This window comes from Oryctolagus cuniculus, chromosome 11 (assembly GCF_964237555.1).
Source record: "Oryctolagus cuniculus chromosome 11, mOryCun1.1, whole genome shotgun sequence".
In the NCBI taxonomy this organism is placed as follows: Eukaryota; Metazoa; Chordata; class Mammalia; order Lagomorpha; family Leporidae; genus Oryctolagus; species Oryctolagus cuniculus.
Genome location: NC_091442.1, coordinates 12,669,566 through 12,696,382, shown reverse-complemented (window position 1 = coordinate 12,696,382; position 26,817 = coordinate 12,669,566). Strand labels below are relative to the sequence as shown.

Sequence of the window (26,817 nt, the reverse complement as noted above, 5' to 3'; positions counted from 1 at the left end):
AGGGCTGGAGCCGTGCAGCCCATGTGTGTCCTGCAGCCATCAGTGCCTGCCTGCCCCTCCCCTGCCTCAGTCTCCTCTTCTGGGCGATGAGGATTGTGTTCGCTGCCTTGTGCCTGCAGTAGACGCATAACTCCCTGCCGTGGGCCAGGCCCTGGGGCCGGTGTGGGGCGCATACAAGCGCCATGGACAGACGAGGGTGGTGGTCTCTATGAAGAAGCAAAGCAGGAATGTGGCAGAGTGACCGCCGTGGGGACCCGTGGCCAGGGAGGGCTGGTGGGATGATGCTTGCTCTAGGCTTTGCCGACACTCAGCAGGCGTCAGCTGCGTCTCCCTCCTCACGTGCGGGGGTCACCTGGGGACCCCGTGAGGCTGCAGGTCTCACAAGCTCCCAGCTGATGGCCGCGCTGTAGATAAGTCAGCCTCTGGGTGGCCTGGCTGCAGCTGAGTGATTCTCAGGCTGTGGCTGTACTGTGGGCCGGCACCTGGGACCTTGCATTGCTGGCTAGTCCCAGGTGCAGCTGGCCCGGGACCATGCTCTGAGAACCAGGCTCCAGCCCTGATTTTCAGACCCAGCTGTGTGTTGGAGTCACCTGGCAGGTGCTGTAGTTTTTGCTGGATTTGGGGTGAGGCCCGGGCAGCCAGTCAAGTTCTTTGTGCATCCAGCGTTGTGAACCACGGTTCTCCGTGCTCAGTTCCTCCAGGTCCAAGACAGTTTCGTGATCCTGGGTGTACGCATGGGCTTCAGCAGGTGCGTGGGAAGTAGGCGTTATGGTTCCATTTTCCCATAGACCCCCTCCTGTAGATGTTTAGATTCCTGTTCCTGTTTAACATACAACCTGTAGCCTGGCTCCTAGGCAATCTTTCGAAATTATTGATGGCTGGGTGTATGGGTGGGTGGGATGGATGGATGGGTGGGTGGCTGGGTAGATGGGTAGGTGGGTGGGATGGGTGGATGGCCAGATGGCCAGGTGGGTGGGTGGATGGCAGAATTGTTGACAGATATATACGGAGTGACCTTGAGCAATTCCTGGTACTTTCGGTTGACACTGGCTCTGAATCCCTGGGAAAGTGTCCCTCACACCCCCGGCCTCATTAAGGACAGGTGACACTGAAGACCTGAGTGGGTCATTAAGGAGACTGAGAGGGTGCGGTCCCTGGCCGGGAGGAGCTGGGTGGGAAATTTGACCCATGCTTCCTCCCTGTTCCAGGGAGAACTGGATTTGAATTCTGTCCTGGCTTCCGGAAGGAGGGCAGCAAGCTGAATGGAGGAATATTTTCTCTTTGAAAGTGCAGATGTGTTTTCCAAACGCTGATGCTGTCTTCTCATTGAGTATTTCTGGGAGATGCAAGGCCAGCAGCTACAGCCAGGCTGCCCGGCGGCCTCCCTGCGCCCGCTCGGTGCCCGCGCTGCCCTGGGCGTGGCCGGCACGTGTTTGCAGTCTCTGCAGCGCCAGGTTGGAGCTGCTGGGCTTTGGTTCAGTTCATCCCAGCCAGCTTGAGCTGCCCAGAGCTGAGCCAGACCTCAGCGCCCCTTCCCCACCCAAGCCGGCTCTGGGCCTCCGCCCCCAGCGCAGTGCCGCCTGCAGCGGTGCCTGGTGTGCAATGCTCCAGGGCTAAGGAGGCTGCCAGCCCCCTGGAGGGCAAGGCCCGAGCTCTGACGCCTCCTCCACCCCTCCCTGGCCCCAAGCCCCCCAGCCAGCGTCTGCTCATGCATCTGGACCACCTGTCCCACACCCGCTGACTCATGTTTCTGTAAAATAGCTCCCTCAAAATAAACTTATTTGTTTAAAGATTTATCTATTTATTTGAAAAGGCAGAGTGAAAGAGAGAGAGGAAGAGACAGAGAGAGGAATCTTCTATCCACTGATTCACTCCCCAAATGGCCCCAATGGCCAGAGCTAGGCCAATCCGAAGCCAGGAGCTTCTTCCAGGCCTCTCACGATGGTGTGGGGGCCCAGGCACATGGGCTGCTTCTACTGCTTTCCCAGGCCACAGCAGAGAGCTGGATCAGAAGAGGAGCAGCCGGGACTCAAGACACTGCCCATTTTGGATGCCAGTGCTACAAATGGAGGCTTTACCCACTATACCACAGTTTTAGATTTTATTTAGAGATAGACAGTGACAGATAGCATCTATTGGTTCACTCCTTAAATGTCTACAACAGCCAGAACTGGACCAAGCTGAAGCCAGGAGCCCAGAACTCAATCCAGGTCTCCCACACAGGTGGCAGGTACCTGAGTCCTTTGGGCCACCGTCTGCTGCCCCCCAGGGAGAACATTTGCAGAAACTGGAATAGCTGGGACTCGAACCAGGCACTTGAATATGGGGTGCAGAGGTCCCAAACAGCAACTTAGCTGTTGTAGCAAACACCCAGTCCCCAAATTCATCGTTTAAAAAAATGTATTTATTTATTGGAAAGACACAGTGAGAGAAAGAGATCTTCCATCTGCTGGTTCGTTCTCCAAATGGCAGCAACAGCCAGAACCGGAACAGGCCAAAGCCAGGAGCCAGGAACTCCGTCCAGGTTTCCCATGTGGATAGCAGGGACCCAAGTACTTGGAGTACCTCCCTGGTGCATTAACTGGATCGGGAACAGAGCAGCCAGGATGGAGCCAGCACTGCAGTGTGCAGTGTGGACATCCCAAGCGGTGACTTAGCCCACTGCACCTCCACACCTGCCACCCCCTGTTCATTTCAAAATAGTGACCTCATCCACCAGGTCCAGGCCTCGTTCCTGAGTCTCATCTGTGATGACTCCAGTGGGAGAGCAGGTGTGCAGGGGCTCTGGAATCGACACACTCTGGGATGTGTGTCGGCTCAGTCCTGGCCGTCCTTGGCGCTGTCACCACAGACACAAATGACGTGTCATTCAGTGGGAGTTGAACTGGGGGCACACACTTCCGGGTTCCTCCAGGGGCAAGGTTTCAACCTCATGCACAAGGGAGCGCAGCTGAGCCGATTCGTAGACACGTACCATTGTAGACACGCACCGTTCACAGACACACATCATTCCCAGACACGCACCGTTCACAGACAGGACTGCTGAGACATCCTGCTGGCTCTAGCATTGTATCGTCTCGCTGGGGAGCAGTTAGAAGCCAGCCCCTGGGGTCCAGTTAGGCAGCCTAACAGCTTACAGAATCATTAGCTTCTTAGTGCTCCCAGCGAGAGGCGAAAAGAGTGTGTACATTCGGATCATGCTCGTGGATTTAAGTGGCTTAAGCCACGGCCCCCAGGAGTGTGGCAGGCTCATGATAGCTCCTGCGGAAGGAGCGGTTCCTGTCTGCCTGGTACCTGCCTCAGCTGCAGGTGGTGCCCCGTTTTCCAGATGAGAACACCGAGATTCAGAGAGAGAGAGACAGGCACAAGGTCACATGGCTATGTCGCAGCTGAGCCCGTAAGCCCACCTGCTGTATTTGGAAAGAGCATTGCGCTAAGGAATAACAAGGCGTGGGTCACGGGTTTGGGCCCAGGAGGTGCGAGCCGCGCCTCAGTTGGTCTGCGTGTGTCCTTGCGGAAGTTACGTCACAGAAGCCCTCACACCCAGTCACACACGCACGGTCCAGCGTCTCTCACCGCACGTGGAAACGGGGTCTCGGCTTTGCGCGTGCGGACGGCTTGAGCGTCCCTGCTCCCCAGATCTGAAGTGCGCCAAGATCTGGAAGTTCTGAGTGCTGGTGTGATGCCGCAAGTGGAAAATACCACACCGTGTGTGTGTTCCCTGCACAAAAGTAAAGTATGTGTAAAACTGCCTTCAGGCTACGTGTGTACGAAGCGTGAATGGGGGCCAGTGTCGTGACACAGCAGGTTAAGCCGCTGCACGCACCGCTGGCATCCTGCATCAGAACACAAGTTCAAGTTCAGCTGTGCTGCTTCTGATCCAGCTCCCTGCTCATGCCCTGGGAAGGCGGCGTCTCCCAAGTACGTGAGCACCTCCCACCCACATGGGAGACCCAGACGGAGTTCAGGCTCCCGGCTTCAGCCTGGGCTGGCCATAGCTGTTGTGTCCATTTGAGGATGGACCGTCTCTCTCTCTTCTCTCTCTAACTCTGCCTTTAAAATAATAAATGACTCTTTAAAAAATCACAAACGAATTTTGACTTTGGATTTAGAGCTATCACCAAGTGATCTCATTACTTATAGGCAAATATTCCAAATTCTGAAAATACCCAAAGCCAGAACGCTTCTGGTCCCAAGAGTCTCAGATGCTGGGTCCTCAGCCTGCATGAACGTCTCGGCCCCCGTACGTATGAGTGACCTCTGAGTAGAGATTCATTGTGGTCACTTTCAGTAATTTGCAAGTCTGTATTAGCGCACGGTCTGACGCTCCTGCTCACAGGGTGGTTTGCCGGCCTGATTCCCCAGGGAGGAGGCTGCCATGCTGAGCACCAGGTTGCTGGGTTTCGGTCACGACCCCTGGCCAAGTGTCTCTAAGTCGACCTTGGTCTTGAACTTTGAGTCCACCCAGGCGAGCTCAGTGGCACAGCACATTGAGAACAGGGGAGCTGTGATGGACGGGAAGTTCATCTCCATCCCCTGCCCAGTACCAGGTCCCACCAGCGCCAGAGGGGCACCTCTTGCCCAGGGCTCACCTAAGAGTGGTGTCAAAGGGTCACCGTCTTTGTCCCTTGTGCTAATGGCCCATGCCTAGGACAGGGTGACCCAGGAGAAGTGTGGCCTTCCCTCTCTAGATCTCCAGCTTCTCATCCCCTGTCCCCTGTCCCCTGCCCCCAGCCAGGGTCTGGGACAACCATGGCACCTTGGAGGAACTCGGATCACCGTCGGAGCCCCCTCCACCCCTCTTACCAGCTGTGATGTGCTGGCCATGGCACTGGGCAGGGCAGCACCCCGGTGTGCGGGGGTGGACCTGTCCCCCGGGTCTCCACCTGCAGTATGCATGCCCAGGCTCTGACCTGACATCCCCAGGGTTGTCTTTGTGACAGCAAATCCTGCTAACACCTCCTTCAGCCTCACCCTTGCATCTCGACCTGTGTCCTTGGAAGGACACTGACTGGCAGCTGGCCCAGCTGGTCCCGCCGTGAAGTTTAAGTGCTGTCACCGAATAGGGTTGGTGAGACCAGCAGGGGGCCTATACCGTGTGTGTTAAAGGAGTGTGGTAACACAGGTTTCCATCCCGGCTGCCTCTTGATTTGTCAACATATCAAATGCCCTCTGCACGCTGCGTGGGACAAGCCTTGCTCTGGCTCCTGACCAGTGTGCCTGTGTGTCCTGGTTTGGGATCTCGCATGTGCGTTGCCCGGATAAGCGTTGCTGTTCTTGCACGAGGGTTCCGTCTTCATTCTCCTGCTCCACTAAGGAGCTTTACGTCTCCGCGGACCTTCAGAACCGTCAACTGAGAGGCAAGGAAGCAGGGAAGGGGCTGGCGCGGGAGCGCAGAGGGCGAAGCCACCGCTTGCCACCCCGGCATCCTGTGTCGGAGCTGGCTTGACTCACAGCTCCTCCGCTTTGGCTCTAGCTGGGAAAGTAGCAGTTCCTGTCCCAGCTGCTCTGCTTCGGATCCAGCTCCCTGCTAATGCGCCTGGGAAAGCAGTGGAGGATGGCCCCAGGGCTTGGGCCCTGCCCCCACGTGGGAGATCCAGATGGAACTCCTGGCTCCTGGCTTCAACCTGGCCCAGCCCTGGCTGTTGCAGTCATTTGAGGAGTGAACCAGCGGATGGAAGATGGTTCGCTCGCTCTCTCTGCCTTTCAAATAACATATTAAATATATATAAAAAGAAAGGTGGGGCTGGCGCCATGTTTCACTTGGTTAATCCTCCAGCTGCGGTGCCAGCATCCCACATGGGCCCCAGGTTCTAGTCCCAGTTGCTCCTCTTCCAGTGCAGCTCTCTGCTGTGGCCTGGGAAAGCAGTGGAGGATGGCCCAGGTACTTGGGCCCCTGCTCCCGCCACCACAGGCGAAACCCAAGATGGATCCCCTGCTTCTGCCTCGCTGTGGGCATTTGGGGAGCTCGGTCTCTATCTGGGTCTCTGAAATAAAAAGGTTAGTGGCTTAAAACCACCTCCATTTAACAATGTTTCTTATTATGTATCACATTTAAAGAGGTCAGGACAGCAGTGGTCTAGCTTCCAGGAACGCCCTGGCACACAGCAGGTGCTCACACAATGCTCACTTCCCTACCCTGGGCTTGCTCCCCGGGGCAGGGCCCGGAGTCCCCGTCTTCCTCTGCCCCAGACCACAGAGGGATCCATCTCATTCTGAAGCCGCCGCCTCGTTCCTGGTGAACGCACATGACTCAGGTGCATTTGGTAATGTGTGAGATGCTGAATTAAACATGTGAAGGTTTTCTGCAATAAGTATGTAAATATTCATCAAGATCTCAATCTACGGAAGCAACATGCCCGCGGGCTCCGATGAACTCCGCAGGTCTCCCTCGAGTGATCTGTGCGCCTGCCCACCCCGCGGCTCTGCAGCGCCCAGCAGCCTGACCTGCCTCCCCCTCCCCCGCGGGCTGGTCCCCCTCTCCTGCTGTGAGCCCACAGCACAGCCCGTCCCCTTCCCACCAGGGCAACCCCGGGAAGACCGGGCAGGCACGCACCAGGCATCCATAAGGGCAAAGAAATTTTCCTCTCGCAATTGCGTGAATTTTGAAACACTCGGGTTTTTACGCATTTTTCACTCAGGCCGGGCACTGTATGTGGAAGCTCCTCTTCTCCTTCCTACCCCCTCCCCCACTTCCTTTTCTACTTCCTGCTGCCGCTGGTGCATCGCTGCTACAGCTGCAGGAGACCCGCTCCCTGCTGCAGGCCAGAATGCATCAGGGACAGCCCCCAGCCGCGCACCTTTCTTATTTATTCATTTATTTATTTATTTAACAGGTAGAGTTACAGATAGTGAGAGAGAGAGAGAAAGGTCTTCCTTCCGTTGGTTCACTCCCCAAATGGCTGCCACAGCCGGCGCTGCACCAATCCAAAGCCAGGAGCCAGGAGCTGCTTCTGGTTCTCCCACGCAGGTGCAGGGGCCAAAGGACTTGGGCCATCTTCCACTGCTTTCCTAGGCCATAGCAGAGAGCTGGATCGGAAGTGGAGCAGCCAGGACTTGAACTGGCACCCATATGGGATACTGGCACTGCAGGTGGTGGCTTTACCTGCTACGCCACAGCGCTGGCCCCAGAAATAAAATTTTATACTGCTGTTCAGTGCACACACACAGGCGCCTCCTCACATCTACACCTTGGATAAGCATTGCACACTGACATGGTTGTTCTGGCTGTAGCTCTAACAGGACTGCAGGTCCCACCGGGGGGTTGGGACTTGAGTAAACGGTGACATAGCCAGGGAAGCTGATCAGGGTTTCAGCTTTGGACTCGCAGAGCCCTTGGGCTCAAGGCCCAGTTCCCCTGCCCACAGCAGTGTGGCTAGAGCAGGGTACTTGAGCTTTGTAGCCTCAGTTTGCTCATCTGTGCAGTGGGGACAATGGCACTGCTTGCCTCCCAGTGCACATAAGGCCATGTGTTAGGCAGTTAGTATGAGCCTGGTTATGGGGCTCAGAATCCTCGAGCCAGGGCAGCCATTTAAAAGGGAGCTTGACACACAGTGTCAGGTGAGTCGTGGGGAGCAGCCTCTCACACCATGGCCCACAGCCTTGTGCGTGAGCAGTTTTATGGCCAGGGCACAGGGGAGGACCCTGAGACCCGAAGCCTAGGCAACCTGCTGGGCTCAGAGCCGGAAACGCGAGCTGGACAGACGGGGGCTCCTGGCTAGCGGGGTGGGGGGGTGGATTGGCAGCTGAGTCCCTGCACCTAGCATCTGTCCACACTCTGCAGGGGACCACTGAGTCGCACTCTGAGTGCTGACGTAGCTGGTGAACGGCCACTCTGGCCATCGCCTCGCCTGGCTTCATTCCGTCCGCTGCCATCTGTCGCTTGTCACCAGCTGTCTCCTCCTGGTTGGATGCCGGGTGTCCCGTGGTGCTGAGAGAGGCACCAGCCTTGGGAGCTCAGCCCAGATGTGCCCTCCCCTGAAGAGCTGGGGCCAGCCCCACCTGAACCCCACGGACTGCACATGGGGAGGGAGAGGGCAAACATCAAGGTGATGACGTCCGGGGAGAAAGCCTGTAGACTTTGGGCACTCAGAGCCGACCAGAACTTGCCGGCTGGAGCTGCTGGGGCTGCCGCTGAGACAGGGGAGGCAGGGGTTCCCCACCCAGGAGTGGAAATGGCACACACTTGGCTCAGGACATGACTGTGCTGCTCTCCAGTCAGGTGGCCTGGCTCAAGCACATTGTCTGGCCTCAATTTTCCTGTCTGTATAATGGGTGGGGGAATGGATGCTGTGCTGATATTTCAAGGTACTGTGGGTGCAGTCTGACATGGAGAACCCAGAAACACAGCTCACCCAGAAAGGGTTCTGGCCCCCTCTCAGAGGAGAGTGCTAGACTGTTGCTCCTTGGCTAAGCAGTGCGGGAGAACATCCCGGCTTCCGCGGAGCACCGGCCCGACAGCTGAAAACTGCACACTTTCCTCTCCCCACAGGCCTCACCGGATCGGCCCCTCCCACCGTGTCCCAGCTCCTGGCAAGGTGAGTGAACGCGCGCTCCCTGTCTACTTTCTGGGAGGGTGGAGCGCGTGCACCTGCTGGCCGAGCAGCCTCGCACCTCCCGGGCCTCAGCCTCCCCACCAGGGAGGGCGCCTCCTGCTGCCTGCTTCAGGAACTGAGCGAAACGGGGAAAATGGCTTACACGGGGCCAGGAGCACTGCTCGGTGGGCGCTCACTGGGACTTTCTTCCTGCTTCTCTCTCCCTGTCCGCACCTTGGTTCCTCTCTCCCTGTCTCTCTTTCCTCCTCCCCCTCCCCTCACTCTGCCTTACCTTCTCCCTCTCCCTCTCCCGGCCTCCCCCTCCCCGGCCCCCCTTGCGTCCTGCTCTCCCTCCTTCCCTCCCCCCCATCCCCCCTTCCCGTTCCACAGTGCCTGCATTCCACCTTGCCCCCAAATCCCACCAACTCTGGCGCCCGGGACGCGGGGCTTCCGGGCAGCATATCAGGTTCGCAGCTGTGGGGGGCGTGAAAACCCAGCCGCTGCCAGGGGACACCCTGGGGCGTGGAGCTGGGCTGTAGGCAGGGCTGGCCAGGGCCCTGGGGTGCCCTCCGGGACTGTCCCCCTGGACCCGCTGCTGTGTGCAGAGCCCCGGGTTGGCCAGGAGCCCGGTGGAGAAGCGGTTTAGAAGGAGGGCATTGGCTTAGCCTCCCTGTCCCTCCCGAAGGTGTCTCAGGGAGCTGGGGTCGGGGTGGCTGGGCCACGTGGCCGCACTGCCGCCAGCGCCTCCAGCGTGGTTGAGTTTGTTGCGTGTTTTGGAACAAAACGCAGCCTCAGGGCAGCTCCTCTCCACTCAGGGAGCCGGGTGCTCCCCTGGGCTCTGCTGCCCGGAGAGGAGAGGGGGCAGGGGCCAGGGGTCTCCTTCAGCCCGGCCTGGTTGTAGCTTATGGTGGCTATTGGACAGCACCTGGTCACGTGATCAAATCTAGGCGGCAAAGAGGAGACGGACGTGAAATGCTAACCAGGACGAGGAAAGTGGAATGGGGTTTGATGAACACGTGTGGAGTCTCTACCTGGAGGGTGATGGCAGTGTTGATACCAGCCATGGGGGCCAGGGAGGCTGGACTGGGCTGGGACTCATCTTCTCTCCTCCCACACAGGCCTGGCCCACGCGTCCTGCCCAGCCCGGCGCCCCCAGCCATGGCAGCCTACGGCCAGACGCAGTATAGTGCGGGCATCCAGCAGGCTGCCCCCTACGCAGCTTACCCGCCTCCAGCGCAAGCCTACGGGATCCCCTCTTACAGTGAGTACCAGCTCCCCCTGGGGCCCCCACACCGAGCTCTTTCTAGTGCCCTGGCGCCTCCCTTAAATGCAGAACGATGGACGCAGTCACTTCATTTGGGGTCAGAGACAGCAGGAAGCACTTTAAACATGGCTCCAATTCTAGAGATTATGCCAAGGCTTGTTTTGGCTGTAAGAATCAGAAACATGGCCCGAGCTGGTTTAGGTAAAATGGAAAGTTAATGATTTGCATATTTGGGAGAGCAGAGGATACCATGGACATCAGGTATGGCTGGGTCCAGGCGCTCACAGGACGTCACGAGGGTCTGGCTCGTTCCGTCCTCGGGGGCTTTCTGCTCACGTGGCAGCCGACATGGGGCCCGGCAGCTCTGGGTTTGCACCTTTCGGCTCCGCACCCTGAGTACCAGAGCCCGTCCTTCCCAGTCCGTCCACTAGAATCTGATTCAGCATTGGCTCAGACTGGGTCACGTGACCGCGTCAAGAGTAAGGCAAGGAGATAGTGGGCAGGAAGCAGGGAGAGCAGGGTGACTGTCAGGAGAACGCACCCTGGGGCACCCTCGGCAGCCCCCACCCCCGGCCTCGAGTGTGGGCGCTGCCCGCTGAGAACCAGACTCAGGGCAGCTGGCACAGACCCCACCCAGCCCGCGTCACCTCCCTGAAGCAGCGGCCTCTCCAACAAAGACATTTGAATCTGCAAACCGTGGCCCACAGGGAGAGATGAACTTGACGCATCTTGAAAATACCGTGTGCTGTATTTCACACCGTGACGTGTGATGCAGAGGGTGAGAAGCACGCAAGAGAGAAGCGAGCAGAGACGACTTATTTCAGGTTCCAGGGCCGGGGAGATCTTTAGCTGAAGTGTTAGTTCAGCTGAGGGCTGCAGCGTGGCCATGTACAAGCGCTGGGGCGGGTTAGGGGGGATCACCCAGGCCGAGGGGCAGCGCCTACGGACAGAAGGAGTGTGGCGACCACAGCACCCATGGCCGGGGTGTGGTGAGAGGGGGATGGGCCAGGTGGGCAGGGCCTTCGAGGCCCCAGAAAGATTCAGGGTTTTAGTGGGAGTGAGACAGGCAACCGTGCACAGGCTGGGTCCGGTTTCAGGCTGGCTTTGGTGGCTCCGGGGGTTAGAATAGAAGGAAAACAGCCGGTGCCGCGGCTCACTAGGCTAATCCTCCACCTTGCGGCACCGGCACACCGGGTTCTAGTCCCGGTCGGGGCGCTGGATTCTGTCCCGGTTGCCCCTCTTCCAGGCCAGCTCTCTGCTGTGGCCAGGGAGTGCAGTGGAGGATGGTCCAAGTACTTGGGCCCTGCACCCCATGGGAGACCAGGATAAGTACCTGGCTCCTGCCATCGGATCAGCGCGGTGCGCCGGCCGCAGCGCGCCGGCCACGGCGGCCATTGGAGGGTGAACCAACGGCAAAGGAAGACCTTTCTCTCTGTTTCTCTCTCTCATTGTTCACTCTGCCTGTCAAAAAAAAAAAAAAAAAAAAAAAAAGAATAGAAGGAAAACAAGAGAAGCAGAAAGACTGGTTGGGAGAGCGACCTGGCATGGCACGATGGAGTGTCGGGGGCCTGGGGAGGCGTGGCCATGGATGGCAGACAGGGACAGGGTCAGGAGAAGCCCCCGAGCAAGTGACAGATCCCGTCGCCACATCGCGTCCACCGGCATTGACTTCCCGTCACTCCCGCTGCTTCCTGGCCGCCCGTTGCTTCCGTGTCCACCTCCATCCTACGAGAAAGGTCACTTTATCCTCCTGCCTTGATGGAGGAGCAAAGAGTGGCTCAGAGAGGGTGGCACACTCACCCCAGCTGCCCCGGCTGGCGGGTGGCCGAGGTGAATTTAAACCCCAGCAGCCGCCGAGCCCTGCCGCCTGCACGTGTGTTCTGTAAGCGCTGGGGAGGGTTACGGAGCACGGACCCTGGCCCACAGGGGTGGGCATCCGTGCCTGAAGACGGTGACTCGGTCCCACGAGAGTCACCCCGCCTGGCCGACAGCCAAGAAAAACGAAGCCGTGTTGTTCACATCAAAGAGCGGGCCGGTCCTGTTCCCAGACGAGCCAGGCGCTGGGTGCAGATGAGTGTGGGTCAAAGGCTTTTTGCCGTCTCATTACCGTCGAAGCGTCTGCGCAGACGACGCAGCGTGGACTCTGGGAACACGAGGCCCGGAGTTCTGCCGCCGGCTGCACCTCCCATCGCTGCCCATTGTGGGTCCTGAGACAGCAGGCGAGGGACCGCACCTGGCTCAGCCTCGGTCTGCACCGTCGCACAGTGGGGACCATAGGAAGCCTGACCCCCCAGCGCGGGTCGTGAGGGTTTGTGTCGGGGTTGATTAGTGTTTTCCACTCAGCAGTCCGCTCTCTACCACGCTCAGTTCTGCCATTCTACCATGAAAGCAGTGTTTAAACCCGTGGGGGTGTCTGTATTCCAATAAAACTATTTACACAAGCAGGCGGTGGGCCAGACGCAGCCTGTAAGCCCTGACCTATGGGAAGGGCTTGGCTCCCGGGGTCCAGGCCCAGAGACCTGCCGGAGGAGCGGCGCTGGGTCAGAACGCTGGTGTCTATGAGTAACAAGGAGGGGCTGAGAGGATGTCTCCCCTCACACGTGGCCGTGGCCGTGGCCAGACCTCGCAGAGTCTTCTCACAGCGCTTTCACCACTGCCCTTTGGCAAACAGGGCCGTTTGCTTGGATTGAAACAGCAGGGGGGAGGGGCAGTGAGCAAGCTCCAGACGAGGGGGCTGGGAGTGCGGCGCCCTTTCTCTCCGTGTATCAGAAAAGCACGGAGAGTATAACCCTACCCCGCCGTGCCCTGGCCCTCAGGGAGCTGACTGTCCTTTCTTCTGAACTTGATGTTCGTCCTGGCCCTGCCTGTCTTTCTGTAAGGGTCAGGAGGCCAAGGTCAGGGTCAGCAGGTTGTTTTTTTTTTTTATGACAGGCAGAGTGGACAGTGAGACAGAGAGAAAGGTCTTCCTTTTTCTGTTGGTTCACCCCCCAATGGCCGCTGCAGCCGGCGCACCGAGCTGATCTGAAGCCAGGAGCCAGGTACTTCTCCTGGTCTCCCATGGGGTGCAGGGCCCAAGCACTTGGGCCATCCTCCACTACACTCCCGGGCCACAGCAGAGAGCTGGCCTGGAAGAGGGGCAACCGGGACAGAATCCGGTGCCCCAACTGGGACTAGAACCCGGGGTGCCGGTGCCGCAAGGCGGAGGATTAGCCCAATTGAACTGCGGCGCTGGCCTAGCAGGTTGTTTTTAAAGGGCCAGAGAGCAAGCACTTTGGCGTTTGCAGAGCATACGGTCTCCATGGCAACCCCTCAGCTCTGCCACAGTGGCCCGAGAGTGGCCATAGATGGTGCGGAAGCGAATGGGCGGGCGTGTTGTGGCAAATCTGCATTTAGAAGAACAGGTGGAGGCCGCATCTGGCCTATGGGCCGTAGCTTACAGCCCCTGGGGATAGTTTTGTTTTTTAAGATTTCTTTATTTGAAAGTCAGAGTTACACAGAGAGAGGAGAGGCAGAGAGAGAGAGAGATCTTCCATCTGCTGGTTCACTCCCCAGATGGCTGCAATGGCTGGAGCTGGGTCACGCCAAAGCCAGGAGCCAGAAGCTTCCTCCAGGTCTCCCACATGGGTGGCAGGGGCCCAAGCACTTGGCTCATCTTCCACTGCTTTCCCAGGCCACAGCAGGGAGCTGGATTGGAAGTGGAGTGGCCAAGGTTCCAACCAGTGCCATGTGGGATCTGGCACTGCAGGTGACCGTGTAACCGTTACACCACTTCACCCACTCCCCCCAGTGTAGCCTTGTAAGTGTATCTTACGACTTGGTGCACATCTGTTGCGTCTTTAAGCATGCATTCTTTGGCAGCTTGCTTTCGCCATGCCAGTAAAACGTGTCCCTATCTGTAGCTCATTCATGTTCACCGCTCTATAATATTCCAGTACTTGTACCACAACTCACTTGCCCATTGTCCTTTGGACGGTCACTGGGTTTCCCATTATCCTGGATGCTGCAGTCGGCGGGGACTCACTCACTCTGGCGGCGCGGGTCCATCTGCGAGGGCAAAGCCCTTCGGACCCAGTCCCTCCTGAAGGCCCCGTTCCCCAGCACGTTGCGCTGGGGTTCCGTTTCCAACCCGGGAACGTGGGAAGTCTCCTCGGACCCGGCAGAGCACACGCAGACTCTGAAGTGCGAGGGCAGGGCTTTCCTTCTGGAGAGTTCTGTGGTGGGGGTGGGGTGGGGGACAGGGGCCCTCCCCCTTCTTTCCTGGTCTCCCCCGTGCTATGAGTGTGAGGAGTAGCCAGAGCCTCCAAGTGACCAAGACCATCAGAAGCCGAGAGCTCAGCTGGCAGTCTGGGGCGTGGCTGGGCAGGCTAAGTCACACTTGGGGCACCTGCGTCCCCTTTCAGAGTGCCTGGGAGGGGGGCGGCCCGCCTCCCGCTCTGGTCCCGCTCCCTCCCAGTGCACCTAGGAGGCCTTGGTCCCTGCACCCGTGGGGGAGACCCGGACGGATGGCGTTCCTGGATCCTGGCTTCTGCTGACCCAGCCCTGGCCATTGCAAGCATTTGGGGAGGGAACCAGCAAATGGAAGATCTCTCTTGCTCTTGCTGTGTGTGTGTGTGTGTGTGTGTGTGTGTGTGTGTGTGTGTGTGTCACTCTGACTCTCAAATAAATTATATCTTAAAAAACTAAAGAAGCAAACTGTGAGGAGTACAAGGACGGAGGAGAGGCCGACCGGGGCCGTGGGAGACCTTTCTCGGGAAGAGGATTTAAGCTAAGAAATCGAGGCTGAGAGGCATCAGCCTCGTTAAGAAGAGCAAGGGCGCAATCCAGGCAGAGAGAGAAACATGCAAAGGGCCCGAGGCCAGAGGTTTTCTCACGGTTTGTCCATATCTACTTAAAACAAAGAGCGCCCATCCCTTGGATGCAGCAGTGGCATTTCTGTGTCCCACCGGGACAACTGCTGCAGGAGGCGGTGTGCCCGTTCCCTCTGGGTTGTGAGGATAAAAGCAGTCAACCTGGAGCCCATGAGCAGGGCACCAGCCGAATATTCTGTATTTTGGATTTCTACCCAGATGAGGGTGGCTGAACCCCCAGCTGGCTTCCTGAACCCCAGTTTCCACATCTTCAAAACGAACAAAACAATATTGTCTAATCTGTATTTCCTAAGGAAGGCGACTTCCAAGCCGGGCTTGTGGGAGAAATAAACCAGGCCACCCCACTGTGAAGCAGACCGCGCAGGACCCCAGCCCCAATTTCCCAACCCAGAGCCATCTATCTTCACCCCAACGGTCCTCTTGTTTTATGTGGGGGTGGGGGACCGGAGGGCTGGGTGAGAAAGGGGAAGGAAGGAAACCTCGGGTGCAAAGCTGCACCCAGCCCCGGAAGTGTTCTTGACCCCAGGAAGCGTTCCAGCGGCAGTGAGGTCCTGTCTCCTCCCTAGAGCCAAAGAGAAGCAGTGTGGGCTCCCGCATCCGTGCAGGTGCGGTGTTTGGAGAGGGCGTCCCTGTGGATCCCAGGGACACCGTTCAGCAGCATCTGTGAAAGTTTAAGCTGCTCTTGCCCTGGGACTCACTAATTGCAACTACTCGAAAGATACATGCGCACCTGTGCCCAAAAATGTGTGTGTGTGTGCTGTCTGTACTAAGCTGCAGCAAATACATGTGTGCACACATACGTGGATATCTTTCCTGCATGTAAACATGTATGTGCGAGTCTATTTGTGCTGAGTATGTATGTGTGTATTTGGTACAGCTCAGGTTATAGTCATAAAGCCTCCTAACCGTGCAGATTGAGCCCGTGAATAGGAGACTGGGTAAGCTCCGGTGAGGATGCCACATGATAGAATCCGGCTGTGCCGTGAGTACAGAGCCACAGGCTGGTGGAGAACAGCTGTTCTCACGTAGTGCGGGGGATGCAAGCAGAGTGAGGAAATGCAGACGGCCCCTGTAGAATGCTCCCATTCTCACACACACACACACACACACACACTAGACATGAACTCGTGTGTGCACAGCGCCTGTCTGGAAGTGAACACAAGAAGAGGCTGGGCCAGGGGATGCCCCTGGGAAGGAGAGCTGGGGGCTGGCCCGGGGCCGGAGAGACCCTCTTCTTTCTGTGCTGCTTGAACTTTCACAGGGGGTCTAGTAGAAAGGACGAGCTGCTGGTGGTGAGCAGCGCCCGCCTCCCAGCGGGAGCCCTTCCCCAGCAGGTGCGCGTGGAGTTGGCACCCGTGCTTTCTCTGGGGAAGCCTGGGGTTTGGCTGCAGCAGAAGGCGGATTTGTGGCTGACCCTTGGTGCGCAGGGCAGGGATGTCTCCCGGAGCAGTGGCGTCGTCTCTGCAGGGGCAGCTCAGTTCCGTGAACGTCACTCGAGGCACGCGTGGTGGTACAGGTGGTACAGGAGGTGCAGACTCTTGTAGCTGCAGGGAAGCTGACGTCATGCACGAAATAGGAGACCCCCTGGCCTGCCTGCCCCCTTCTCAGCTTCGACAGCATCTTCGATGGGAAAAGGAGCATCTTAAACCCAGCCTCAGGGTCACAGAGACCTGGCCCATGGTGACCTGGGACGCAAACTAGGGAACCTGGGGCCACTGGGCCATCCTGTTGCCCAAGCAAAGCCACAAATCCAGAATCTCTGGGTGGCATCTCCTGAGTCTTAAACAAAAGGAACTAATTCAGATTTTCTTTAAAAGTAGGCGGACCAGGCAGAATTTGTCCATAGGTTAGCTTCAACTCTCAGGCAACTCCTGGTTTGGAAGCTGTTAAAAGTGTGTGCTGTGTTGACTCGGGGGCTCTTCCGTGGGTGACAAGCAAGCCTCTAATCATGTGTGCTTGGTGCTTCTCTCTCCTGCATCCAAGGCATCAAGACAGAAGACAGCCTGAACCGTTCCCCCAGCCAGAGTGGATTCCTCAGCTATGGCTCCAGCTTCAGCACCGCACCCGCTGGACAGAGCCCATACTCCTACCAGATGCACGGTCAGTGTGATGCCGCAGCCCCCCGTGCCTGTGTCTCAGACCTGAGTTGGGGGTCCCTCCATCCACTCGTCTGTTCGGCAGATACATTGAGCACCTACTGTGTGCTGGGCTTCAGCTCAAGCAATGAAGTTGTGGTGGTGGAGAAGGCAGATGTGAGATCTGCCCTCCTGGGAACTCCATGGCATGGTGATGACCAAGTCAGCTGATTAACCAGATAATCTCGGAAAGGGTTGAGTGCAATGAGGCAAATAAGCCTGGTATTTGGATAGAGAGCGATGATTGGGGGGGAGGGGGGGTCAGGAGAGGTGGGTGTGTCGCTTTAGACCAAGTCACCAGGGCAAGCGCTAAGAAGAGGACTTGGTGTGGACCCAAAGGGTGGGGTGAAGCCAGCTGTGTCGGTTCCCCAGGGAAAAGCGTCGTAGTCAGAGGAGGAGGCAGTGCCAAAGCTGTACAGAAGGAAACGTGTGGCTGCATCTGAGGTGCAGAATGGAGACCAGGGAAGCTGGGGCAGAGAGAGAGGGCGCGTGGTAGGAGGAGTCTTGGAGGGAGCAGAGGGGGGTCACACAGGGTCTTGAGGGCTGTAAGAAGCAGTTGACTGGCTCTTTAAGTGTGATGGGACAGGCAGGTCCGCTGGAGAGCAGAGGAATGCGGGGGGGGGGGGGGGAGTGTTGGACAGGCAGGGAGAGGAGTCATTATCCCAGGCCTCCCACAGGGCCTGGGAGGGGAAGGAAGGATTCCAGTGCGTAACCCCAACCCTGTGCCCTAAGAGACTGGCTTTCTGGTCGCCTGTGCCCGCCTGCACCCCTTCAGCTCCCTAGAGCCCCTGTCGGCTTTGACACCCCCTTGGTGCTGTGTTAATGTGGGTGCTTGGGGGGAAGCTTTGGGGAGCCCCATCCCAGTATCACATGTGTCCCACAAGCTGCAAAAACAGCCACCAGGAATCTGAAAAGTAAAATGCGAGCATGGGAACGTCCTGACGAGGTGCCGGCTAACAAGTGATTGTACATTTTCTTGTAAAAAGCCACACGGGAGCATGTTCACTGGACCTTTTTAACATTTTAGTTAAGGACAGCAAAGGCTCTCGGGGGCATTTGTAGAGCAAAGGGGTGCTGGGCATCCTGCTCCGGCCCTCAGAGCGGCTCCCATGTAACGGTCTCTGTCCCAGCTTGTGGGGGCGCCGCCCACGGATGGAGACTAATCCCCGGGCGCCGGGTGATGTGGCGTGCTCCGTCTCATACGGTCCTCATGAAACTCTGAGGTGCTGTCACTGGTTGCATTCCCATCTCGAAGAAGGGAGAAAGCAGGTGTAGAGGGAATGATGGATTTGACCAAGGTCAGGATGCAGAGTGTAGACGTTAGCACAGGTGCAGCAGGACACGGACTGCGTCGAGTCCCTGGAAGGGCTGGTGGAATCCCGGCCCCCCACCTCTCCCCAGAGCCCTTGGCCGTGACGTCTCCTGCCTCCTCTGCTTCCGCCATCACCTCCGTCTCCCTGACGGCGCCGCTCTGGGTCCCACGAGAGCATATAGATTCCCAGGACCCAGTGGCGCCAATCCCAATAATGAAAACTGTGAGGACAGTGAATTTGAACTCGTGTTGGGGTTCATCTCAACCTAGTTTCTTTCTGTATTTTTTTATTTATTTATTTTGACAGGTAGAGTTAGACAGTGAGAGAGAGAGACAGAGAGAAAGGTCTTCCTTCCGTTGGTTCACCCCCCAAAATGGCCGCTACAGCCGGCGCCTGTGCCAATCCGAAGCCAGGAGCCAGGTACTTCTCCTGGTCTCCCATGGGGTGCAGGGCCCAAGCACTTGGGCCATCCTCCACTGTACTCCCTGGCCACAGCAGAGAGCTGGCCTGGAAGAGGGGCAACCGGGACAGAATCCGGCGCCCCGACCGGGACTAGAACCCGGTGTGCCGGCGCCGCAAGGCGGAGGATTAACCTAGTGAGCCGCGGCGCCAGCCGATGACACGTTTTGACAAAGCTTGTGAAAGACACAACCAGGGCAGCGTGAGGGACTCTGGCCAGGGAGGAGTGGGGATCCACCTTGACCCAGAGGTCACAGACCTGGGTAATGAGAGGACACAGCCGTGGGAGGAGCTGGAGGCGGAGTCCAGGCAGAGGGAGCAGCAAGAGCCAAGGCCCTGAGGCAGGAGCGGCTCCCAGGCTAAAGAAACTCGGGACTCTGGAGCGTGGTAAGCGAGGGGAGAGGAGGCGGGGCCCTCCCCGGACACTGCGTAAAGAATGGTTTCATTTACTCCCAACTTGAGAACACAGAGCAACCGCACGAGGCGGGACTGCTGAACCAGTGAGTGTTCCAGGCTGAGAGTCAGGTTCAGAATATTCCAGAGCGTGCTGTGCCGCTTCCTGTGGGTGCTGACATGTCCTGGACTCCTTCCAGCCCGCGGGCCCCGCCATCCCCTCGACCCGCCCCGCCGTGGTCTCAGCGCATGGCCGTCCCCTTAACCTCCCTGCAGCCCTGAGACTCAGGTTCCATCCTCAGCCCCAGGTAGGGAAACCAAGGCACAGAGTCGTTAACCAACTTGCCCAAGGTCGCATGGCCATGGCTGGGATGCGAAGCCAGGCAGCTGCCCCCCAGAGCCCAGGCACAGCCTCCCACTCGCCGCCCCCCAATGCAGCTCCGTCTAGAAGGCGACTCTCAAGGGCGAGCCCAAGCCTAGACCCCTCCCTGACCACCGTCCTCACCCGTCCCTCACAAACGGAAAAACGTCTGCTGCTCTGCTTCCGCCTCCACGTCCTTTCCTTACGGTCGGTCGGCATGGCCCAGACGCCGAGGCGCGGCGGCAGCTGGCCTTTGTCCCGGTTAGCTGCCCACTGGTGCTGACGGCCAGAAACTGCTCTCGAGATGGGGCTGGCGTTCTCCGAGCCTGAACTGTTCCCGCTCCAGGATTTTTCTCGAACGCTCGCACGCCATGCCCGTGTGCTTCCCATGATGAGTTGTTTTCCGCCTGAGTTCTCCCAGAATAGCTCCCAGCATTTCAGAGTAGGAGCCGCCGGCTGACTCAGGTGCGTGGAGCAGGAGGAAGGCGGGGGCTGGCTCAGCTGTGAGCACCGGCGATGTGGCTCCCTGAAATCGACCCGAGTCCTTTTCCCCTTGCAGAACAGACGGGTAGTCCTGGAGAAGCAGAAAGGGCCCACAGAGGGCACACGCATCATTTTACAGGGGGATAAACTGAGGCACTGCGGCCAGGTGGAAGCATTAGATAAGCCAGGGTGCCTCCCCCAGGTTTCTAGCTAATTCCAGAAGCTTCTGCCCAGCCATCACCCTGCAAGGCTGCGGTTCGAGATCGGCGTCTGTTCAGTCCCCCTCCCCTTCCAGTGAATGTCAGAGACAGGCTTGCAGAGCTCCCAGCCTTTGCATGGTTGTCAATTTTCTTTTTTGAGGGTCACTCCAGGTTTTAATAGCTGGACCATGTGTAATTCATATTGAATATATCTTCTGTATTTACATATTTATATTTACATGTGTGTACTTCTCATGCTCTCCTTTTGCTGGCACGTCTTTGTGGTTTTCTCGCCTGTGACACTGGCGTCCCAGCACGAGGGATGCCCTCGGATGCCCTCGTGTGGCTCCTGGAGACTGAATGAAATGGTTCACGGTCACGTCAGACGAGGTCCCGAGGTTCCTCTTTATTCTCCTGTGGGTGCAGTTCAGAGCAGGAACTGCGAAGTCAGACTGCGTTCAGCGCCGGTTCAGCAGGGTCCCAGCCGTGTGACCTTCAGAGGCTCTGTCTGCCCTGTGACGTGGGCGGGTTGAAGCCCCTGCCGCGTGGTGTGCCTGATGGCTCAGGGACTTGCGTTTGTGAAGTAGGTACGAGCCGAGTGGCGTTCGTCCCCGCTGCTGGCCCTGCCAGGTTCGGGTGTGGCAGCTGTGGCTCCTTCCACGCCCACTTCCACTCATGAGCCGTCCATCTTAGGAAACAGTCGTGGTAAGAGAAAAGAAGCCTGTGGATCTGAGACCGCTGAGACCTCCATGCCAGTGTTAACTGTCCAAGTTCACGGCCGTGGGAGCCCAGGGGATGTGCACGCCGAAGCTTAGGACCTGGGCTGAGTCACCCCTGAGTGACCTGGAAACACAGACTTGAGGATTGTGGGAGAGTGGGAGGCTCCATGGGATTCAGCCAGGAATCCCAGCTGGGGACCTCCAAGGCCAGTTTGTGTCCCGATCTCTGGACTCCAGCGCTGGGTCCGGTCGCTCACCTTTCACAACCTGCGTTCCACTGCTGCAGGGCAGATAAATGCCCCTGAGAAAGAGCAAGGGGTCGGGAAGGGCCGTGGTCTGATAATCAACCCCATCTGGTAGAGCCACACACGCGTGCCGCGGAGTAAGTCGGCGTCTTCCCCACAGTGCTGCCCTGTGGCTCCGTGAGCTGTTGGCCACTGCAGCTCTCAGGGGTGATCGGTGGTGCCAGCGCCCCCTTGGATCTGGTGAGGGACCTGTCCCCGCGCCCAGGCTCTGGCTTCAGATCTGGTGATCTCTTAGGTCCCTTCCCGTCTTCAAATTCTTTAAATCTCCCTCTTTTCTTTTTTTTTTTTACACCATTTGTATTCCTTTTTTCCTTGTTTTTAGTTCATTGAGTTTTTACTATGGTAGCTCTGCTGAAGTCAGTGCCTGTTATCATTGCCTCCATCGTCCCTGTCTTCCACGTTTTCATCACCCCGAAAAGAAACCGCGTGCCGGTGAGCAGTCACCCCTCCCCCCCGCCCCGCCATCTCCCCTCCCATCGATAGTGTTGCTTTTGCGGTGAGAAAAAGGCATTCGAGCGACTCCTCTTCCGCTCGTCTGGCTCACACGTCCGCGGAAGTCTGTCTCCCAGACCTGGGCAGTGACATCCTCTCGTGACCCCAACCCGGAGGCCTGTCCGCGACTGCGAGTACCCCGTGCGCAGTGGCTGTGACGAGGGGGAGTCCGTGTGTGATTCCAAAGGAAGTGCGTGGTGCGGGCCCGGGAAGTCTGCCGCCGCCACGGTTGGTTTGCTTCTGAATTCTCCTGTCGCGGGTTTCCGTTATGGTGAGGTGTCTCTCAGCGTGCTCTTCCCGCTCCGAGGGCCCTGGGTTGTTGAGCTGCTTAGATCTGTGGCTGCGTGGTCTTCATCGCCATTGAGAACTTCTTAGCCAAAATTTCTGCTGCTGCTCGGCCCGCCTCCCCCCTACCCCATCTTTAGGGGCATCTTTGCTTGAGCAACATTGTATCTGCTGCTCATCCCACCCAGGGAATTGTCTCGTGCAGAGTTTTCATTCGGAGAGCTTTGGTCTGGGTCTTTCTTAATATCTTCCATGTCGTTACTTACCATGTCCAGCTTTTCCGCTGGCTCCCGGAGCAGCTGGACTAAGCTGCAGCAGCTCTTATTGTCCACTGATCCCGTTCCGCTGTCATTTCTGTCTGACTTGCCTTCGATTTTTCCTCCTTGTACCAGGTCACCGCTGCCTGCTTTTTTGCATGGCGCGTTCGCTGTGGTTGGATGCCAGACGTGAATTTCACCTTGTTAAATGCCGGGTGTCGCATATCCCTGCAAGTATTTTTCAGTGTTGTCCTGGGATGCACTTGGGTCCCCCGGACACAGTTTGGTTCCCTCGAGTCGTGCTTTAAGCTTGGCTCACTGGGCTCAGAGCTGCGCTGAATCTGGGCGGATTTCTCCCCATCGCTAGTCCCCCCCTTGTGCGTCTCCTCCCAGTGCTCTGGGTGCTGGGCTTGCCCTCTGGCTGGTGTGCACAGGAGCCCGGGGGGTTGCTGCTTCTGATCCTTCCGAGCGGTTTTTCCCCCGTCCTGGGGCACTGCTCACTGCCACGTGCCCATCAGTAGTCAGGTGGGCCCCCGAGACGAGCTGTCTGCAGCTCCCAGAGCTCTGTGTGGCATCTGCCCGCTCCCGCCTCCTTGGGCTGCAGCGCTGTGTCCCCGGCTGAGCAGCCCTGGTCCGCCCCTTGGTCCCCACCCTGGGAACTCCACAGAGGAGTGGTCAGAAGGCCTGTCATTTAGTTCCCTCAACAGAGCCCCCCTGTCCTTGAGCCTGAAGCCCTGAACAGAAACCTGGTTTTGCAACTCCTGCTGGGAGCACAAATCCTGTCCCTGCAGTTCGCTCGCTCACGGCCACAGTGGGAGGTGCGCCGCGCTGGTGCCTTTGCAGTTTTTCCCAGCACATCCCCGAACGCGGCTGCCCTGGTATGTCACCGTGGCCAGCTCGCAGGAGGCAGCTTCCGCTCTTGCTCCTCCTCATGTCGGCCGTGTGGCTCTGTTTCTCAAAACCTAACTCGGCAACGCCCGCCAGTCTGTCTCGGTCCGCTTTGGCCTTGTGTCCTCTGTCTTCACCGCCCCTCCCGTGGAGGTCCGTCCACCTCCTAACAGCCAGGTCCTCCGTTTGAGGCCCTTCTCTGGTATCTGCTTGGTCGCCGTGCTCATGTCTCGGCAGGGTCCTGTGTTGTTTTAACAGGGTCGTGACTGCTTTTCTTCACGCCCTGGCGACAGAGCTGCACTGCTCTGAGCCGTCGGCCCCAGCCCTCGTTTTACCCGTGAGCTCTGTTCTGCTTTGTGCACGGCGCGTGGCCTTCTGGGAAGGTGCTGGCACACAATGGCATATACGGGGATCTTCTGATTTTTGCATATGGCACAGACCGGGCCCACGTGTCTGCCTTTGACCCTCGTCATTTGTCTGTATACCTTGGGAGACTTTCCAAGGCAGTGCACACAGAGCTGCTCCGTCCTCTTTCCCGGACACTGTTATTCCATTGGCTGATGTGCTGAAGATGGCCCAGCCGGTTCCTTAGGGGCGAACACGTGGCTGGCTTCTAGCCTTTGCGGTTAATCCCAACATGGCCATGAAAAGCCTTTTTGTGTATGGTTTTGTTTTCCTGCACGCGTTTTGAAGGACAAATTTCCAGAAGTGGCATTCTGGGTCCAGGAGCAGGTCCCTGGTTAAGTATGGGACGTGTCCCCAAGTGACCCCACCCCCAGTGCCCTCGAGTGCCTGTGGCCGTAGAGACCCGCCGACCCAGCGTCACGGATCGTGGGAGTTTGCGTGGGAAGCAGCACGTGAGTGTGGTGCTGGTTTGTGACTTTTGTCCTGCGGACGAGGTTGAGCCGCGTAGTTCAGAGCTCTGATCGATTCGTTTGCTTTTCTGTGATTAGGAGTTGAGATTCAAGAGCCTGTGAAAGAGCAAGGAGGGCCCAGGCATGCCGGATTTCCAACCTAGTCTAAAGCTTCCAGAAACAAAGCCGCTTGCTTCTGTCATGAATGCACTGATCGGCCAATCAGAGAGAACGCGGCAGGCAGTCCAGAAAGTTCAGCACGTCCGGGGCCCGGGGACAGCGGCGGGGAGCAGGTGTCTGGGCCGGCAGTGAGAGCATCCACGGCCCCTCTCAGAGGACCTGGGCTCCATTCGTGCTCCACTGCTGACTCCTCCCCCCACCACGCGGCCGTGGGAAGCCATGGTCATAGCTCCACTAGCTGAGCTCCCAGCAGGCACTGAGAGACCTGGGTTTAGTTTCCTGGCTCCCAGCTTCAGCCCTGGCCCAGCTTTGACTGTTGTGGGCATTTGGTGGTGAATTAGCAGGTGGGAGCTCTGCCTGTCTTTCTCTATCCCTGTCTCTCTGCCTTTGAAGTAAGTTTTGAAAATGAGGGGCCGGCGCTGTGGTGTAGTCGGCTGAGCCTCCACCTGTGGCACCGGTATCCCATGTGGGTGCCGGTTCGAATCCCAGCTGTTCCTTTTCCCATCGAGCTCTCTTCTTGTGGGCTGGGAAGGCAGCAGAGGATGGCCCAAGTGCTTGGGCCCCTGCACCCACATGGGAGACCTGGAAGAAGCTCCTGGCTTCAGATTGGCCCAGCTCCAGCCATTGTGTCCATTTGGGAAGTAAACCAGCAGGTGGAAGACCTTTCTTTCTGTCTCTCCCTCTAAAATAAATAAATAAAATATTTAAAAATAAGTAAATAATAATTAAGTAAAAAAATTAAAAACAAAGTTAGTAGGGAAAGATGGGCTGTTCAATGAATGATACTGGAACAACTGGTTACCCATCTGGGGGAAAATCCATTCTTATACACCAAAAGAATAAGAAATGACAAATTAAAGGAACCAACAGTTTAGATGTCAAAACCATAAAACTGTCAGATCAGGAGTGAGCAGAATGTTGATAACTTTGGAGCAGAAAAAGGGTCTCTGACCACAACTCTGAAATCCAAAATCCAGAAATGAGAAGGACAGCTCCGGCTGTCCGGCTGCAGACGTCTGGGAGTGGCCTGGCGGGAGCACCGGGAGTGACACCCAAACTGGAGACAAATGGCAAGGCAGTGACAAGCCCGAGAGAAGCACTGACTTCTCAAATCAGAGAGAGAGAGGACCCTGCAGGCCGGTGGATGAACCTGCCCTGGGGTGTGGCTCTTCCCAACCAGAGTCTCCAATGAACAGTACGGAAGTCGGCCTGGGGGTATAAGAGAGAGGTGTTCGCCAGGTACAGTGTTATGAGGAGTGGTGGGGACTGTGGCCGAGCCGGGGGTCGGGTGCTGCTGGGCTCAGCCCACAGCGACCACACTAGAATGAGACCCCGGGAGACCAGATCTTCCCATCTTTCAAGGTAACCCCTGGAAGTATATTTCCTTGTGACGTCTCATTCTTTTTCAATATTGGCAACTGTTTGGAATCTCTTAGGAAACAGACAAGCTGTGTGCATGGAAACGCACTGTATTCATAGACTTCAAAAGTTGTTTTGCACCAAAATAAACTTACCTGGGGCAGGTGTTGTGGCTCAGCTGCTTAAATCGCTGCTTGTGTTGCTTCTATCCCATATCGGAGCGCCAGTTGGAGGCCCAGCTACTCTTCTTCCAATCCAGCTCCCTCCTAATGCACCTGGGAAGGCAGCAGAGGACGGCTCAAGTGCTTGGGCCCCTGCCACCCACATGGGGGACCTGGACGGAGTTCTGGGCCCCTGGCTTTGGCCAGCAGGTGAAGAGCTAGATGGATCTAGGCAGATCTGCCCCTCTGTCACTCTGCCTGCTCTCGTGTTTAATGAACCAAACCGCAAGTCCCAAGACAGGAACCAAAGGAGCAAATCCCAAAGCCAGTGGGGACTTGGAGATCGGGGCCCCTGGGCCCACTCCTCAGGTCACTTCTTGGGTGAGGCGTGTGGCAGGGGACCTCAGTGGTGGCCGAGGCTCCCACGCAGGCTGCATTGCGGTGCCTACCTCCTCCTGGTGAGGTCATTTCCCTGTTTCTCCCCGGCAGCAGTGACCTGCAGGCTGTGCCGGCGCAGCCAGTTCTGAGCGGGTCACATCTGTCGGCTCTCAGTGTGTCACAGGTCACGGCAGGAGCCGGGCGGCACTGGCCCGGGTCAGGTTTCTGGGTGTGAGTCAGCAGGGCTTCTGCACACGGGAAGGCAGGTGAGCTCTCCGGGGTGCGGTGGCGCCAGGCAGCACCAGGCGGCACCGGGTGGCACCCCCGCCCGCTCGCCACCTCTACGCGGGGCGGCCACCTCGGGCCTGAGCTGCCGGCTGCCAGGTTGCAGACTTAGAGGGGAAGCAGCTGCTCTTCTCTGGGTCTGTAACATGTCTGGTTCGCTGCCCCTGGTGTCCAGAAGCAGCTGGAGGTGCGAGGTGACGAGAGCCGGAGTGGACACTCGGGGACTGGGAGGGAGTCTGGTTCCCAGCAAAGGCAGTGCTGTTTAGATGGAAGTTGGTGGCCGTGTCCTGTATCTGTGCTGTCCCTGACAGCAGCCACTGGCCACAGGGGCCTCCTGAGCCCTTGAACCTGGCAAGTGCCACTGCAGGATAGGAGTTTTGATTTTGTTTGATTTTGATTCATTGCATCATAAATGTGGCCCCTGCATTAATTAGGCAGCGGAGTTTAGCGGCCAGCGTAGAACCTGCTTTGATGCCGGTGGGCTTTGGGGAGGGGTCTTAGTAAAGTGCCGTAGGCTAGATTGTGTCTGGTCGCAAAGTTCCAGTGTTTGAAGCCCTAACCCACGGCCCGATGGTGTTTGGAGAGGGCGGCTGTGGGAGGTGACTGGGGTTAGATGAGCTCCAGAGGGCACGGCCCTCAGGATG

General features: G+C 57.8%; 1 protein-coding gene across 1 annotated transcript in view; it reads left to right on the top strand.

Moving 5' to 3' along the window:
* Positions 1 to 26,817, top strand: part of EYA2 (EYA transcriptional coactivator and phosphatase 2) — a 204,042-nt gene that overhangs the window by 69,618 nt on the left and 107,607 nt on the right. The window contains exons 3-5 of the mRNA XM_017350738.3: positions 8,492 to 8,537; positions 9,653 to 9,795; positions 16,650 to 16,766. Of these exons, the coding sequence (XP_017206227.2) occupies positions 8,492 to 8,537; positions 9,653 to 9,795; positions 16,650 to 16,766 (306 nt within the window). The remainder of the gene's footprint in view (positions 1 to 8,491; positions 8,538 to 9,652; positions 9,796 to 16,649; positions 16,767 to 26,817) is intronic.